The sequence below is a fragment of the Pseudophryne corroboree genome, chromosome 9, assembly GCF_028390025.1.
Source record: "Pseudophryne corroboree isolate aPseCor3 chromosome 9, aPseCor3.hap2, whole genome shotgun sequence".
In the NCBI taxonomy this organism is placed as follows: domain Eukaryota; kingdom Metazoa; phylum Chordata; class Amphibia; order Anura; family Myobatrachidae; genus Pseudophryne; species Pseudophryne corroboree.
In genome coordinates, this window is record NC_086452.1 from 73,533,767 (window position 1) to 73,553,168 (window position 19,402).

The 19,402-nt window shown below is 39.8% G+C and overlaps 1 protein-coding gene across 1 annotated transcript in view; it reads left to right on the forward strand.

Annotated features, from left to right (window-relative positions):
• Positions 1 to 18,650, forward strand: part of DMBX1 (diencephalon/mesencephalon homeobox 1) — a 22,089-nt gene extending 3,439 nt beyond the window's left edge. The window contains exons 2-5 of the mRNA XM_063938700.1: positions 15,479 to 15,642; positions 15,881 to 16,076; positions 16,277 to 16,631; positions 17,379 to 18,650. Of these exons, the coding sequence (XP_063794770.1) occupies positions 15,491 to 15,642; positions 15,881 to 16,076; positions 16,277 to 16,631; positions 17,379 to 17,779 (1,104 nt within the window). The 5' untranslated portion in view covers positions 15,479 to 15,490 and the 3' untranslated portion in view covers positions 17,780 to 18,650. The remainder of the gene's footprint in view (positions 1 to 15,478; positions 15,643 to 15,880; positions 16,077 to 16,276; positions 16,632 to 17,378) is intronic.
• The last annotated feature ends 752 nt before the right edge of the window (positions 18,651 to 19,402 follow it).

The window sequence follows — 19,402 nt, forward strand, 5'->3', positions numbered from 1 at the left end:
GACAGGACACTATATATGCATTTTTATATGCATTTTCTGATGGATTTAGATGTATATTATATACAGGATACTATATACGTGGTCTCTACGAGATACAGCTATATATTATATACAGATCACTGTATACATGTTCTCTTCTGGATTCAGATGTATATTATATACAGGACACTGTATACATATCTGCTGGAATGAGTTGTGTATCATACAAAGAGCACTGTAGGTGTATTCTTTTTGTTGGATTCAGCTGCATATTATGTACAGAACACTGTAGGATCTGTACTGGATTCTGCTGTATATTATTATATACAGAGTGTACAGTATGTCCTGTATTATACACAGGACACAGTATGTTATCTTTTGAATTTAGCTACTGTATATACAGAAGTGGGGCAGATGTATTAAGCCTAGAGAAGTGATAAAGAAGTGATAAGTGCAAGGTGACAACGCGCCAGCCAATCAGCTCCAATATGTAAATTGACAGTTAGCTGATTGGCTGGTGCTTTATCACCTTGCACTCTTCACTGCTTTATCACTTCTCCAGGCTTTATAAATCTTCCCCAGTGGACTGTATTTTCTACACTGGATTCATCTGTATATTATATACATAGCACTCTATGGGGTCGATTCAATTCACCGACAGTTGAATAGTGTCAGGAATTAGCTCCCAGCGCTATTCAATTCAGCTCGTTAAGTCGGCGAATGCCCATTCTCCCGGACTTAACAGGTTGTTTTGTCAGGAGAACAGGCATTCTCCGACTTAACTCCTCGCCGCGGTGCTGATTCCCGACAGAAGCAGCCTCGCGCCGGACGCGCGGCAGCACTTTTGTTGAATTTCCTCTCTCATCCCCCGGGGGTGAGAGAAGAATTCCCGACAATTAGTGTCACTTGGCGCTGTAATGAATAGCGCCGGGAGCTAATTCCCGGCGCTATTCAACTGTCGGTGAATTGAATCGACCCCTATGTTATCTGGATTCAGCTGCATATTGATACTCTCTTTGGGGGTCTATGTACTAAGCCTTGGAGAGAGCTAAAGTACCAGCCAATCAGCCCCTGATGTTTTTCAACCACAGCCTATAACAGGGCAGTTATGAGATGATTGGCTGGTACTTTATCTCTCTCCAAGGTTTAGTAAATAGACCCCTGAATCTTATACTGTGAGTGTAATACAAACCAAAAGAGGGGGAAAGTAAAAGATTTTAGACTGGTCCGCAGTCATTCCACCGGGCCAGGATCATCCTCATTATGAAGAGAAATTAGTTTATATCCTTAGATACAGATGAAGGCATATCTAGCTCCATATATTGGCTGTAGAAAACCAGACTTGTGTCTCCCCAGTCATTTCTAACCACTATGGTGGCGGTAGTGGTGGGTGGAGTGGGGAAGGTAGGGGGGGGGGGGGGGGGATGGGGTGTCAGTGCCATAAAGCATGATGTGTCCGCTGCAAAAGTTCTGTAGCCAATCTGCTTTATGGACACAACTGACAGCTTATGAATTATCCTCCTGTCCATCTAACACCTTCATTGCTGCTGTAACATCTTCTTATATCTATCTGAAAGGAGGTTAGGGACCACTCCTAGCCCAGGACTTACTGATGATACCTTCTATAAGGCATATATATTGACATGATGCTGGTGCGAGTGTGGCAGTGAAGGAGTTATTCTGCACCCCCTGGTGTAAATCGCTCTCCGTTTCCAGTTGGTTGGGCAGCCAAGTTTCCCATGTAAATGACAGTAATACATATCTAATCATGTCCTACAGCCGGCCACCCCCTGTGCAAACCTCATTAATGGATTATTAGACAATACAAGGAAGAGTGTGAAAGCACGGCTGCTAAGCAGATTATTTCCTGGCACGCTGAGTGCGAGCATTGTTTACTCATAAGAAGCGCTCCATACATTACACCCTATAACCCTACACACTGTAATAATAACACAGTTACTGGCCAGGAGCAGCACTCACCTCATATCATAAATACTCTTATTGTTCTACTCTCTGACTGACTGACTGGAGAAACACAGACAGTAACGTCCTTTATCCATCACCCATTATGCTGCCAAACTATTCTGCCTGTCAGACAGTGGCATAGAGAGAGATAGATACAGTGGCATATCTATAATGGGTGCTGTGTGTGTGGTGCACGCGGGCCCCCCAGGGTCCACCTCACACCCTGTACCCATTTTTCCAATACTCCCCTGTCCGGAGTCACCCACCAGCAGCTGCATCTCTCCACAAATCTCCAGTAAATGGTCCTGCCACATTTTTGTGCATGCGCAGTAACGAAATCCATGGGAAAATGGCCGTCGCTAACAACGGCGCATATCGGGCAGTGTGTATGCCAATATGCAGGTGTCCACTGTAACGACAGTGTTAGGTATGATGTGCTGCACACCTGATGATATCACTAGCATCCTGTAGTATTGTTAATGAAGGTCGGAACATGATAGTTCCAGTCTTCATTGACATTGCTAAATGTGGACCCAGCTTCCCATTATGTAGGCCCTTTCGGCTGTCATGTCGGCTGAGTACACAACGCTCGAGTGTGTACCCAGCTTCAGTAAATAGACCCCATAGATAGATAGATAGATAGATAGATAGATAGATAGATAGATAGATAGATACATATGAGACCTATAGATATGTATTAGATATCAGATAGATAGATAGATAGATAGATAGATAGATAGATAGATAGATAGATAGATAGATAGATAGATACATGTGAGACCTATAGATATGTGTTAGATATTAGATAGATAGATAGATAGATAGATAGATAGATAGATAGATAGATAGATAGATAGATAGATAGATATGAGACCTATAGATATGTATTAGATATTAGATAGATAGATAGATAGATAGATAGATAGATAGATAGATAGATAGATAGATAGATATGAGGCATAGATAGATATGAGATATTAACTAAATAGATATGAGATATAGATATATTATATATATAGATAGTTAGATATGAGATAGATATTAGATATGCAAAATAGATATTTGTCTTCTATCTTAAATCTATCCTTAAGGGAGAAAACTGATATGTAATTGAAACTACTATCTATTTATCTATGATACGTTAGATTGTTAGATGTTAAATTGATATGTAGATATATAGACAGATATGGGGCATACAGTAGATAGATAGATAGATAATGTTATTTATATTGCGCTTTTCTCTAATAGGATAATATAGTTATCTATCTATCTATGAGACGTTAGGTTGTTAGATGTTATATTGATATATAGATATATAGACAGATATGAGGCATACAATAGATAGATAGATAGATAGATAGATAGATAGATAGATAGATAGATAGATAATATTATTTATATAGCCTAATAGGATATAGATATAAGATAGTTATCTATCTATCTATCTTATCTACTCATCTGCAAAATTAGAGTACCACCAGGATATTAGCAATATCTATCTATATAAATCCTATCTATCCCGTACATTTCTACATATGTTTGTCCCCGTTAGTTACACCATCTTCAGATGGAATAAACCCCTTTAAGCCCATGGAAGTTTATGCCAGATGCACATTACATGACTTGCAAATGGTACAATGTCATCAACTATTTCCCTTGAACTCCTGGACAAACGATATAGTGCGTACACACAAAAGACATCATCAGTGGCCACATCCAGGAGCATGCTTCCGTTGATGATATCCTCTGACTGAGCTGCATGTAGGGAAGATCTGAAGATGAGAGATGACACTGGGGGAGTGCGCATAGTGTATACACACTTGACGATTTGAATGATTTGTCATTCTGATGCGTCGGAATCGCCCATATCATTCAAAAGAATACTCGCAAGGGAGAGAACTTCTGTTCCCTCTCCTGCAGCCTCCATCTGGCAGCGGAAACTGATACGGTTCCAGGGGTACTTTTTGAGAGGAGGATGCCCGTGTGGAGCCTCCTCTGTGCGGGCCCCCTCCTCTCCGTCGGCAGCGATGTAGAGTCTGAGCTCTAGAGGACTCTACTGCACATGCGCAGAACTCTGTGAAAATGGCTGCTGCGCCATTTTCATGGTGATTTAACAGCACTCCTGCCATTGATGTGGAACTCTGGAGGGCTGAGTATTCAAAATATGGGTGCAGTGTGTGCGGTGTGAGCCCCCCTGGACTCAGAGACACCGCACACACTGCACCCATTATAAATACGCCAGTGCACTGTGCGCATACACAGTGAAAGACTTCTCCAAAATGCTGAGGAAGTAACTCACAGGGACAGCGGTTATCACTACTGCCAGTGGTGCAAGTTACCTTTAGCACACAGCGCGTACATTTTCATGCGGAATGAAAATATCTGTTGTAATAGGGATTGATAATATTAATAATACATAGGCCCCTGAATCACAGATCTATCTATCTATCTATCTATCTATCTATCTATCTATCTATCTATCTATCTATCTATCTATCTATCTATCTATCTATCTATCTTATAATTATATATACCTCATGTCTGTCTGTTCTATCTATCTATCTATCTATCTATCTATCTATCTATCTATCTATCTATCTATCTATCTATCTATCTATCTATCTATCTATCCATCTATCTAGTAAATTGGGTTATTATTACCTCCTTATTCTGTGACAGGTATCTGTATATGTACCGTATATACTTGAGTATAAGCCGACTTTTTAGCACCTTTTTTTGTGCTGAAAAGGCCACTTCGGCTTATACTCGAGTGAGTATTTAGGAGGGACATGGAGGGCACAGCGCGCGGCTCTCCTGTGTCCCTCCGGCGGCAGCGGCGTGTGTGTGTTAAAGGAAGTGCACGAACCGGCACTTCCTTTAACACACACGCCGCTGCCGCCGAAGACGCAGGAGGGACACAGGAGAGCCGCTCGCTGTGCCCTCCGTGTCCCTCCTTCAGAAGACAGCACGGGAGCGACGGGACAGCGCGGGAGCGAAGGGACAGCGCAGGAGCGACGGAGGGTAAGTAACTGGCACTGTGGGGCATATCTGGCACTGTGGGGCATATCTGGCACTGTGGGGCATATCTGGCACATCTGGCACTGTGGGGCATATCTGGCAGCATGAGGGCATATCTGGCACTGTGGGACATATCTGGCAGCATGAGGGCATATCTGGCACTGTGGGGCATATCTGGCAGCATGAGGGCATATCTGGCACTGTGGGGCATATCTGGCACATCTGGCACTGTGGGGCATAGCTGGAAGCATGAGGGCATATCTGGCACTGTGGGGCATATCTGGCACATCTGGCATATCTGGCAGCATAAGGGCATATCTGGCACTGTGGGGCATATCTGGCACATCTGGCACTGTGGGGCATAGCTGGAAGCATGAGGGCATATCTGGCACTGTGAGGCATATCTGGCAGCATGAGGGCATATCTGGCACTGTGGGGCATATCTGGCACATCTGGCACTGTGGGGCATATCTGGCAGCATGAGGGCATATCTGGCACTGTGGGACATATCTGGCAGCATGAGGGCATATCTGGCACTGTGGGGCATATCTGGCAGCATGAGGGCATATCTGGCACTGTGGGGCATATCTGGCAACATGAGGGCATATCTGGCACTGTGGGGCATAGCTGGAAGCATGAGGGCATATCTGGCACTGTGGGGCATATCTGGCACATCTGGCATTGTGGGGCATATCTGGCAGCATAAGGGCATATCTGGCACCGTGGGGCATATCTGGCACTGTGGGGCATATCTGGCAGCATGAGGGCATATCTGGCACTGTGGGGCATATCTGGCAGCATGAGGGCATATCTGGCACTGTGGGGCATATCTGGCACATCTGGCACTGTGGGGCATAGCTGGAAGCATGAGGGCATATCTGGCACTGTGGGGCATATCTGGCACATCTGGCATTGTGGGGCATATCTGGCAGCATAAGGGCATATCTGGCACTGTGGGGCATATCTGGCAGCATGAGGGCATATCTGGCACATCTGGCACTGTGGGGCATATCTGGCAGCACGAGGGCATATCTGGCACTGTGGGGCATATCTGGCACATCTGGCATTGTGGGGCATATCTGGCAGCATAAGGGCATATCTGGCACTGTGGGGCATATCTGGCAGCATGAGGGCATATCTGGCACTATGGGGCATATCTGGCAGCATGAAGGCATATCTGGCACTATGAGGGCTGTGTACGGCTAGAGCTGTATTTCCCACCCTAGGCTTATACTCGAGTCAATACGTTTTCCCAGGTTTTTGTGATAAAATTAGGTGCCTCGGCTTCTATTCTGGTCGACTTATACTCGAGTATATACGGTAGTTATTTATTCAGGGCCACAAACCCTGTTACATTATCTCAATCTCTGAGTGTACTGAAGAAAATAAAGTGCTTGAAAGAAACCATCCATGCCCCACACTAGCCCCATCCACCAGGGGCCACACTGCTAGAAAGCAGTATTCATCTTTGCATAAACTCTCTATATGGTCTCAGAGATTTGTATAATCTCCCATGAGTTCACTAAAATGAGTATTGCCCACTTGCTATTATGCTAGTAATTGATTTACTGTTGAGAGCTATTTGCAAACATGTATTAGTGACTTAAAGAGCTTTTAATTCTGGCGAGCAGGGCGATAAAATTACAGTATATTCTGCATTTGTTCCCCTGCCACCTAACAAATGAAGTGATTAAACCCTCTCAAAACGCATCAGTCACGCTGCATTAGCTGAGAGAAAGCTAATTATCCCAATTAGGTTCCTGATTTATAATTAATGGCATGGCCCAAGTGATAATTGGATGTTAATGGATAACAGTTTTTTTTTGTGTCTGGAAATCATCTCTGGGTTTCCCAAAGGCCGCTCCCCCCCTCCCGTGTCCTGATCACAAGTAAATGAGAAAATAAAACTCTTATTAGACCACTGAATTGAAACCATTTGATCCGGAGCTCTAAGGAGTTTAATGCAGGTTGGGTGAGGAAATTGGGAGCAGCTGCCAAGACCGCACAATCCTTGGGATCCCAAACATCTGATTCCCCTCAACTTGCCTGAAGCTTTTATTCAGAGATGCAGCTGACCTGGATAAGCAGCATATTAGAGCAGTACTAGGTATATCCAGCTTGTATGATCTCTGCCAAAATAATTCTGGGCCTAGAACATCACAATAGCCCAGAGGTTCTAAAACGCGGTCCTCAAAGCACCCCATTGGTCCAGGTTTTAGGTTTATCCATGCTTGGCCACAGGGACCTCAGTCAATTTGATTTTACCATGTGTGCTGAGCCATGGATATATCTAAAACCTGGACCACTGGGGTTCCTTGAGGACCGCGTCTGAGAACCTCTGCCATAGCCTTAATATTTCATTATAAGTTCCAACAGTCCAAACATCCAAAGATAGACACTTTGGTAGTGATTTGATTCTCCGCTATGGCCACAAAGTGGCCTGGTAAAAGCTCTTTGAGAGCAGTCACATCTGGAATTTCTTTGCACCACATAGAGGTGCATAGAAAAATTAGCATATATTTGGTTTCCCTTAATATAAGTGGAAAGTGAGGCACTTTTTCTTGTTTTCCAAATCCTATAAAACAATCAAACAAAAATGCACACAAGGGATTCCCAAGAGTGCAGGACAAAGAGAATGGTGTAAAATATAAAAAAAAGTGAAAAACACATTTACCTTCATATTACGGAATCTTTGAGAATGAGTCACATAGGGGGCTATTCAATTATTGACGGAATTCCCGACTTGTCGGCAAAACAGCATTTTTTGACTTTTCTAGGTCGAATCTGGATTTGACCTATTCAAGTCCAGTAGCGTTTTTCCGACTTGTCGGAAAAACACGTGGATCGGCGGATTAACCACGGATCCACGTATTTTGTCGAATTTGCAGGCATTTCCAACAGGTTTTTGGCCCGTTTTCGACAATGCCGATCCGACTTTAAAAAAAGTCGGATGGCATTTTCCCAAAAACGGGCAAAAACCTATCAGAAATGACCCGCCAATTGAATACTGAAGTGTCAGATCCTCTCCGTCGGAGAGGATACGACAATAATTGAATAGACCCCAAAGTGTCCATACACAGAACATTACACAGTGCCAGTCAGGGGGTAGATGGTATAAGGTACAGTGTAATGTTCTACAGATCTATAGAGAGGTCATTAATATAATAATCTGCAGGATATATCAGTATGAATCTTATAAACATAGAATTTGACAGAAGATAAGAACCGCTTTGCCTATCCAGTCTGCCCTACCACATGTACATACACACACTTGCACCCTAGAGTTCAGTTTGTTGGGAGCCAATTAACCCACCAGTATATTTTTAGATTGTGGGAGGAAATTGGAGTACCAGGAAGAAACCCACGCAGGGAGAATATACAAACTCCACACAGTTAGGGCCATGGCGAGAATCAAACACATGACCTAAGTGCTGTGAGCGTCAGGGGGTGGATGATACAGAGCAATGTTCTGCAGGTTTCTACAGTGGTCAGTAATGTAATTATCTGCAGAATATATCCGTATGTATCTATGATGGGGTAGATGGAACAGAGCAATGTTCTGCAGGTCTCTAGAGAGGTCAGTAAATGAATATGCAGGATGAGGTTATGGCTCATACAGTGGGTCTGTATATTTACTCCCTACCTTTCCACCTTACGCATACTTCCTTTCAGGTAGTGACATTATGCATAACAGGGCACTTTAATAAGGATAGGGGTTTAGCCAAATCCAGGCCTTGTTCTCATTGAGATGTAATAACATTAACGTGATAAACACTATTAAGTTTCCTGTTGAGAGATTTGGACAAAAGCCTCATAATGTTTTCTTATCCATTTCATTGTGTTCAGTTATTGTGTGTGTGGTCCGACAAAGCATCCCCCTAGCTGCAGGTGGACGGGGACATAAGAGGTGGTAAAGCTGTATTAGCTGTTACAATAACACAATGTTCATTCTCAGGAGTTGTGTTACCTTATATTAATTTCCCCTACATTAGAGGAGCCACCAGAGTCCTTTCCTATGCTTAGGTATAATCATGTACAATGGACAGTGCACATATTAATGGCCGTGAGGTTGTGAGATCACCTACATATGTGACAAGTTGTACCAGTCCAACTGTATGTACCCCCAACACACATTTGTGGTGTGGAACATACAAAGTAATGTAGCAGAGGCAGGAAGCTCGTTACGTTGCTTCTTGTGAGTATATTTACTAAAGGTTCTAAAAGTGAAAAGTGGTGATCATATGATTGGTTGCTATGGGAAACATGAAGCTTTAGTACATTTTTGAGAGGCTACATCTAAGTACATTACTAGGTGATTTATATATCATGGCAATAAATGTCTTGTTTTGTTGCATCCCGACAAGAAGTGAAGAGGGAGCAGAGAATGGCCTTGGGGGGTCTTTACCAGCTGTGCCACGATTAGGATAATAAATTGTAATGAAGTGAATGGTTTATTGCTATGAATAAAATGCACCACTAGGGGTGCTGTGTACTGTCCTACCCTGTGCATGTTCCCCGTTCTCTTAATGGGTGATTCTTCTAATACCTTTGCACCGCAGCCACCCCACTTCACAGGTCCAATCTATGTCTTGTGTACTGTAGAAAAGAGGCAGTTTGTGGCACCGTCATTGTCTAACACAAGTTTGAGGTGGTAAAATTAGTGCTGGCACTTGATTTAATGTAGCCGTACAAATGGAGGCGACACATTGCACAGACACGTACGGTCTATAGCATGCCGCAAAGAACAGACACACATTTAACAAGTGCTCGGAACAATGAATCCGTCTAAATTTGCTCTTCCAGCCAAGTTTTCCACTTTATTCTCCCTTGGCAGAGAAGAAACTCCAAATTAAATAGCACAACTTAACTCATTGCTTAAAGAGAAATTAAATGTGAGGAAATAAGCAATATTAAATTACTTTTTTAGATGTGTAATTTCCACTGGTCACTGTTTGTGTGAACAAAAAGAAACAACTTATTTTCAGTGGTAAATTAGCCATCTCCCCGAGGCAGAAACTTTCCCCTCAACTGAACCAAATACAATGTTCTACACAATAAAGGAACAAATCTCCAAGTCAACAGTGCAAATTAAGTTCTGTGATATCATCCATCAGTCTTTGCAGGAAGTACATTAATTGCACATTAAAGTGGCGGCATCTGTGGGGGAGGGCTTAATGTTCTGATGGGAGGAACTTGCCGGATGCTTTTATAATGAAATGAGGGCTTTTTATTTCATAGGCTAACCCCTATAATGTTAGGGACCTGTCCAATGAGGTCACCGTGAAGAAGGTGGGCAGGCTCATATATTGGGCAATATACAGTATGCCAAGAACCTCGGATATGATGGTTGTTATAATTTTAATGATGTATGCTGCACTCTTGTTCCTATATTGTAGTACTAAGACCCAATAAGGTAGCACATCCCATTGTAAGAAGCTGGGGTGTGCAGTCCGGGCCCCCTCGCCACAATATATGGTTTTATAGGTATAAGAAACTATGGGACATATTTACTAAAATGCAGGTTCATAGTAGTTGATATGTTGCCCATATAAACCAATTAGATTCTACTTATTTACCTAGCAACATCTTCCTTCTATAAACCCACACTTCAGTAAATATACCCCCAAGGCCTCTGCCTATACTGTTAACGGAAGCCATTTGATTCTTCCAGGTGGCGTTATACAGGAAAGCAGGCGATCTAATAAAGACATTCACATAAATGATAGTGACACCTAATAAAAGTATTATACTATAGTAATACGTTATACTTGTATGATGATAGTGACACGTAATTAAGGGGCAGATTTAACAACGAGTGATAGTCTTGTTATCACTCATTGCGAATGTTCAATGGTGCTCCAGCCAATCAGCACCTAACTGTTATGTATTTGAAAAATGACAGGAGCTGATTGGTTGGAGCACCACTTAACATTCGTAGAGTGATAACAAGAATATCACACATTGATAAATCTACCCCTAAGACTTTTACGTGGCACGTAATAGAAACCATTGGTACAATAGCGACACAGAATAAAGATATTCACATCAACTACACTAACATGTAATAAAATGAATCACATGTACTGTATGATAATGATACATAATAAAATCATGCACATGTATGATACTAACATGTAATAAAGACACTGACAATTACAATAGTGGCATGTAATAAACACGGTCTCCTCTCACTCCCATGGTTAAAAGGCACAATAATGATAACCCCAGATGGATTTTAGAAAGTGACTGGGATATGATGATGTTTCCTGCAGTCCCAACACCTGGAAATTGCTGTGAGTGCGCACAGTCCTTGTGGTTTGTAAATAATCTGAACGGACATTACAGAAAGTAGATTACATCTGGTAATATATAATGCTTTAGCTGACATACACCAGACTCTCATTTTTCAAATATTTATATTGCAGTTCCACTGAATATGGATTCACATAAACCTAATATTAGCTAATAAAGAATTAGTTATTAGCTAATACAAAATAGCTAATAGCTAATTCTTAATTAGCTTATACAGGTTGAGTATCCCATATCCAAATATTCAGAAATACGGAATATTCCGAAATACGGAATTTTTTGAGTGAGACTGAGATAGTGAAACCTTTGTTTTTTGATGGCTCAATTTACACAAACTTTGTTTAATACACAAAGTTATTGAACATAATGTATTAAATGACCTTCAGGCTGTGTGTATAAGGTGTATATGAAACATAAATGAATTGTATGTATGTACACACACTTTGTTTAATGCAAGAAGTTATTAAAAATATTGACTAAAATCACCTTCAGGCTGTGTGAATAGGGTGTATATGAAACATAAATGCATTCTGTGCTTAGACTTGGGTCCCATCACCATGATATCTCATTATGGTATGCAATTATTCTAAAATACGGAAAAATCTGATATCCAAAATACTTCTGGTCCCAAGCATTTTGGATAAGGGATACTCAACCTGTATTAGCTATTAAAAAAAACATGCTAAAAAATAGATAACAATAGACTTAATATACACTGCGGGCAGAACTACTCTAGTGTGCATGGCTCTGGGACAGTGCAGCGTTTGAAAACATGACTTGCAGTCTCCTAGGTAACTAACATTTTGTGTGTAAAAAAAAATTTGCAGGCAAGCTTTTCTATTTTGATAATTTTCTATATGTCTTGGGATATTAATTTTTATGTGTGTGAATATAAAGGCAAGAAATACTCCCTCACTGTTTAATTTTTAAATAAAGTTACAAAGGTAAAATAAGTCAGTGTGAGAGTGAATAGGTCATCGCCTAAACTGTAAGAGGAAATTTGAAGATATGTGCTAATTTCTGCATACATATCCACATACCAAGCTCGCTAAACCGGTTTGTTTGATTAAATTTGCTAGAATTAATCTTGTTATACATCAATTATTCATGCAGTGATTCATGCGAATAAAGCAACTGTAAGCTGTGAGGACCTAAATGAAACAGTAGAGTTTTTACATGTCTAGTACCACCTTAGCACACCCTTCATATCCATTATATATATATATATATATATATATATATATATATATCTCCATTATATATATATATATATATATATATATATACACACACACACATACATATATACACAGCAATAAATCCCACTGAATAATAAATATATGACATCACTAAGGCTCATTATAGGCAGTGACTTCACTGAGAGTTATTTATACAATTATAATTCTCAGGAGTTTATATCAATATTGATGTCACTTGTGTATATTGCAATGATAATAGTAAAACACAAAGAGTATAGGGACCGATTGTCAGTACACTGGTCTATTATAGTTGAATTAATTCCAGTTTTCAGTGTTGGGCAGATTTTCTAGTGATCATTACCACGTTCCTTCCGGCTACATACACGACATACACAGCAACAAAGGCAATCTATAATATACAGGCAATTGCCGGGATCAGATTATCGCCTGCCTAATGGAATATGAAGACGGCTTTATCCATAGTAAGCACAATCGGACATCTGGATAAGGAGACTCTGATGCTTTTTCACTGCAACATAACGGATGTCTTAGTGATTCTCATGGGAAATTTATAACTATATTATACAGTGTATATACTAATTACAATTTTTTATACTGACATTCTATTTTTAACACTTTTTACTCGGAAAAGAGTAAAATTTCTCGTCACTTAGAAACATTTTATTGATTAGAAATTGACATGAACCAAAATGGGAAGTTTCACTATTTTCTAAAGACATTTGTGTGTCAGATAGAAATCCAGTCTCTCCTTCTACAGCTGCTAATTATAATCTCACATAATATGCTTTATTTTGCTATATTTCCCCCAAACCTGAAAATGCAGTTTCTCTAAACTTTCTTTTCCTGTAGAACCTGTACAGACATAATCTTAACTGTCAGCGATTTATTAGGGTTTCAGATCCCCCAGCCTGTCAGATTTGTGATCATATGTGTCAGTCACATTTAAGAACATTTTCTAGAAAACTATAAAAATAGCATTTACTTTAATATGATTTAGTCGTTTGCTGAATACAGATCAGCGACACAGAGACAATCACAGGAAAATCACCTCTAAGATATAGTAATATGTAGACTCTTCACAGATTTGACTTCATTATGTTATTCATGCCAATTTCATTCTCCTTAAGGACAAATTGAATATACAAACATCTCATTTTTTATTAGTTTGGTTAATTTGAACAGATTTCTTTTTTTATAGATTAGCATATCCCCGAATTAAACCATGCAGAAGATTAATCCAAGTAAACCAGACAGTAATTACATTAAGACATGTAAGAATTACATTTAATAAACCATATATGAAACACACTAAATTAAACCATAAAGGGAACTAATTAAATACAACAATAAAACCACATAGCAAAGAAATTAAGTTAAGACATAATTAATTTAAATGAAAGTATTTAGCAAATATATTAAAATGAACCATATGTGAAATGCACTAAATTGAACCATTAGAAATTAAATTCAACAATATATGAATTATACTAAATGAAACCTGATTGGAAAAAACATTACATTAAACTACATAGAATTTAAACCATGTAGGAATTACATTAGCTGAAACCATACATACATATGTTACTTCAAAAGAAAACACACAGTAAATAAATTTAAATTAATAATATATGAATTACATTAAGTTGAACCTCATAGAAATTAAATGAAAAATAAATGAGTTACACTAAATGAAACCACAACGGAATTATTTTTAATTTAATATGGAATACACTAAAACATACCATAGAGAGAATGCATACAATTAAACCATATCATAATTAATGATGCCTACAATCAAAATGACATATGTATAACATTCAATAAAAACTATAATAATTAAATGAAACCATATATGAATTGCATTAAGTGACAAAGTATAAAATACATAAAAATAAACCACGTAGTAAATTCTTTTCATTAAACCATAAATAAATTATTTGACATAAAAGCACACAGTAAATACGTGGAAATGTATCCTATATGAATTACTTTAAAAGTAACCACGTAGAAATAAATATAAATGATATGTGAATTACAATTATTGAAATCACATAGGAATAACATTAAATTAATCCATGTAAGAATGACATTTAAAGGACCATATAGCAAATAGATCATAGTGAACCATAAATAAATTACATTAAATTAATCCAGCTGGAAAGAAAATGACATGTTAGAATAAATTAAACTATATGCATTAAAATGTAACTCCACTATATTATCTTTTTTTTAAATAAAAACAAAAAACAAGTTTTGTTGATGCATCAAGTGTCACACAAATATTGTAGTGAGCAATAGTACAAATATCAAAGAGAAAATGCACTATATTATCTTTAATGTATACCAATAATATAAATGTAAATATTATTAACCCTATTAGTGTCTCCAAATGTAATCCTGTCATCTGTGGTTCTGTCTTATTCTGAGGGCACTGTCTGAAAAATAGTGCATTCAATATATTTGCAAAAGGTTTTTTTTTTTTATTATTTTTTACTCTTAGCCTTTTGGTGAAGATATACTTTTTATAAGTGATGAGCATTCCATTAAACGGTATAAGATTTACATTAAAGAGATTGTATAGGAATTACAATACATTAAACCATAGAGGAATTAAACTGAACTACGTAAGAATTACCATTTAAAAGACAATATAATAATAGCAAATCATTGAAACCATAGCAATTAAAGAGCTTGTGATTTCACAGTAGACCTATCTGGAAAAATAAATGAACTACCATTATTTACTGCAATTAAACTGTACAAATTCAAGGTGACTTAATATTATTTATTATATGAAATTAATATTCAACAAATCTGTGATGAATTACAATAATATAATAATAATGAGAATTGTAGATTCTGTGACTATGGACATTATATAAATGTACATTCTGTATAAAATTTCATTGACAAATGGAGGTTTGCTGTCAAAATGTAAAATCCCATTCCTGCTGATGCCCATTTGTAATGTGTCGCTGTCTTCCCAGGTATTCCCAGCCATGCAGCATTATGGAGTGAACGGATATTCCCTGCACGCAATGAACTCTCTAAGCGCCATGTACAATCTACACCAGCAGGCGGCGCAACAAGCGCAGCACGCCCCCGACTACCGTCCCTCGGTGCATGCACTCACCCTGGCAGAGAGATTGGCTGGTAAGAAAAATGATTTGTCACTAGCAATGGTAGAGGTAACTGGAGATTATTAGAAATTATTTCATGGTTGTAAAGTGTTCTGCCGGTAATGACTGGTTAATAGCCGAGATGACTGTAGTATTACCAGTAACTATAACCAGCTGTGATGCTTAGAACCTCTAGAGCTATTGTACGAACATAAATTGTTTATTTTATGCCAGTACCCATAATTAAATTTGCCCTATTTTATCTTCCAACGGCTGTACATTTCAAGACATCATCCTGGAAGCCCGATATGGGTCCCAGCACCGCAAACAGAGAAGAAGTCGTACCGCATTCACAGCTCAGCAGCTGGAGGCACTCGAAAAGACATTCCAGAAAACACACTATCCTGACGTGGTGATGAGAGAGAGGCTGGCGATGTGCACCAACTTGCCAGAGGCCAGAGTACAGGTAAGTTCCCACACTGCGAGAATCACAGCACACAATACAGAGATCAATGTTTGGCAAATACAAATTTGCAGGAAGATCAATACAATATCTTATAGTAGGTTGTTATTCTGTATATTGTATAAATAGCTAAAGATGTTGATTACTTGCCCGTTTCTCAGATTGTGGGAAAAAGATTAAGTCTGACTCATGTTGCATTGCAGGTTTGGTTTAAGAACAGAAGAGCCAAGTTTCGCAAGAAGCAGAGGAGTCTCCAGAAGGAGCAGCTTCAAAAACACAAAGACTCGGACGTGAGCAACAGTGAGGGGAAGACTGACTCCGCCCCTGCGGAGCCAGCAGCTCCCAGCCATGAGTCCAAGAAACTGCAGAACTCCGTGGGTGAAGCCAGCATAGAGCTGAACTTAACACTCTCAGAACAATCTGCTGGCGAGTCCGCTGCAGAAGACCAGACTGATAAAGAGGAGGAGCCAAAGACCCCTCTAGAAGACACAAAAGCGGAAAAATCTTCACTTACAGACACAAAAGTTCAGAACTACAAGAGAGCAAGTCCAAAAACAGGTCAGTCTGAATTCATATCATGTTTAGAAGAGGTTTATTGATCGCGGACACTCCAAATTTCTCTTACCCTTTCCTTTGGCTCTCTCTCTGTGTATAGAAAGTTTCTTTTCCTTCAGCACTCATATATCAAAATATTATGGAGATGGTTTCATGATCACTATTGTGTTAGAGACAAGTGCAAATTTTGAAACCATTCAACAAAATTTTCACGTCATTATACATTCACCAACACAATTTGGCCTTAAGTGTTTCCCGTCCACACATTATTATACGTGTGTGATTTCCTCCAGTGTAGGAGACCTGTGATGAATGTTATAAATGTTCTATTGTGACCATTTTATCAAAGCTATTAATAAATTGGCATATGCACAGGACACATGATTCTCTTATCCCTTGGAGACCTAAAATATCCTTTTGGTCTACTAACATTAAGCCTCTGATGAAGGTAGCCCGCTTATTGGGGACAGTTCAATTTGTTTGCCCGTGAGAGTAAGTGAGGCTATATGCTGCACTTTTGGTAGCTACTAAATCAATGTTTCTTTTTCGCAGTCCCAAAGGGCTGCTTTCAAAAACTTGAAATACCCGAGCGAGATTGGGCCGTGAGGTGGGCGAGATGAGATGCCATTGCAACAGAAACTAGTCTCCCTAGTGGCTAATTGAATCAACCCGATTGTATGATGTTATTGATTAACTGAATGCTGGGAAGAATTAGCAGTAATTAATAAAGGAAATCTTATTTCATTGCAGAGTTCCCCGTCAGCAGCACCATGACTCCATCTTCCAGCAACTGTCTGCCCCCCACTCACTCCTACTCCTCCTCACCCCTGAGCCTGTTCCGTCTGCAAGAACAGTTCCGGCAGCACATGGCGGCCACCAACAACCTGGTCCATTACTCATCCTTTGATATGGGCAGCCCCCCGGCTGTACCCTACCTGGGCATGAACGTTAGTATGGCACCATTGAGTTCTCTGCACTGCCAGTCTTACTACCAGTCCTTGTCCCATGCCCAGCAGGTCTGGTCCTCACCCATGCTGCAGGCCTCAGGCGCTCTTCCAAGCTTGAACAGCAAAACTACCAGTATCGAGAACTTGCGGCTAAGGGCGAAGCAGCATGCCGCCTCCTTGGGCCTGGACACATTACCCAACTGATTGTAATCTGTGAGGGGCTGTGACAGACCCTGACTCATTTCTATGCACTTGGCAACAAGTAGAGTCATTGGCTACAACAAAATGGAGGAACTGTGGCAGCAGAATGTTTCCCGGACTATATATACCACAAAGAACTGTGTAAAGCACTGTGGTGCTACTCTGCACTGATTGTAATTAAACACAGGAACTGACTTGTACAACATGAGTACCTGGATGAGAAATGCAGCCCATGAAATCATACTAAAACAGTGAGACATCATTGTACCTCAATGCCCCAGACATATCCGCGAGGCTAAGTGAATGTATCCTGTCATCAGTGGGCATACTGTACGTGAAACTGCAGCAGGTAGTCCACCTACATGTTCACCTGTAATGTAGTGCTTTGGCTAACCAGATAATCCTTCATCTGCAATGACTTTTTCTGGAAACAGCTTATAATGTGCCAGTGTTCTTATCGTGAAAATTGCACTAAGTCACCCAACACACATAAGCAACGCAATGACCCACACAAACAGCATGGAATTATGGGAAAATTGTAATAAGGTGTAATATGTAATGTTGTGAATTAGGGGTTGTTATTATTATGTCACTCCCCCTTCCAGGCTGTAACTCTGGCATGAAGTACAACAACATGGACCGAATAATACTGTATAACACAGGGTGTACAAAATAAGGGAGTTATTTACTAAAGGTTGATTTTCTTTGATTTTTATCGATTTCAAGTCAGTGCAAATTGATCTCATTCAATGGGGTAAATTTACTAAGGTGGGAGATTTTTAGAACTGGTGATGTTGCCCATGTCAACCTATCAGATTCTACTTACCATTTATCAAGCTGCTTCTAGCAGATAGTAGATATAATCTGATTGGTTGCTATGGGCAACATCACCAGTTCTAAAAATCTCCCACCTTAGTAAATTTACCCCAATGTTGAGTTTCAGAGGCGGAAACACATTTACTAACAGATGATTTTTAATATTTTAAAATGTTAGTAAATGTGTGTAAGCCCTGGAAGTACAACATCGATTTAGATTGATTTCCACTGATTTGAAATGAAGAAGAGTTCTAAGACCCTGATTGCTGAATAGTATTTATAGTGCCAGGCCCTTTTTTTGTGCAAAGGCCCCACAGTGGAGCCATAGCTACACTTTAATTTTATTAAAATTTTCCTCCTTTTGCTTAATATTTTTATTTTTTTAAATGACCCTAACCATGAGCCCAGAAGTGAAGCTGCCGTTTTGTTTGTTGTCGGGAAAAGATGTACATGGGGTTTTGTGATGTAAACGCTTTTTCATAAAGAAAATGATCCCACTTGTATATAGGTGAAATGGTTGAAAATGCCCTTGAAGTGTTCGGCAGTGGTGTCAGCGTCGCGCAGATCGTTCCCGGGTGACTGGTTGTGCTGTAATGTATCAGGCAGAGACGGCCCCAGGGTGGTGTGAAGGTGGCAGAGGTTACGCTGCTGTAATGTGTTACTAACCCTCCGCGTCGCTCGCCTGCTCATCAGCTACACTCATATTTCACCGAGAAAACATTGAGGGCGAGGAAGAGGTTTTTATATAACCCGTTAACAGCCCGAAGCGGTGTGTGGAACATGTAAAACTGTGAATTTTCTATGTCGTTT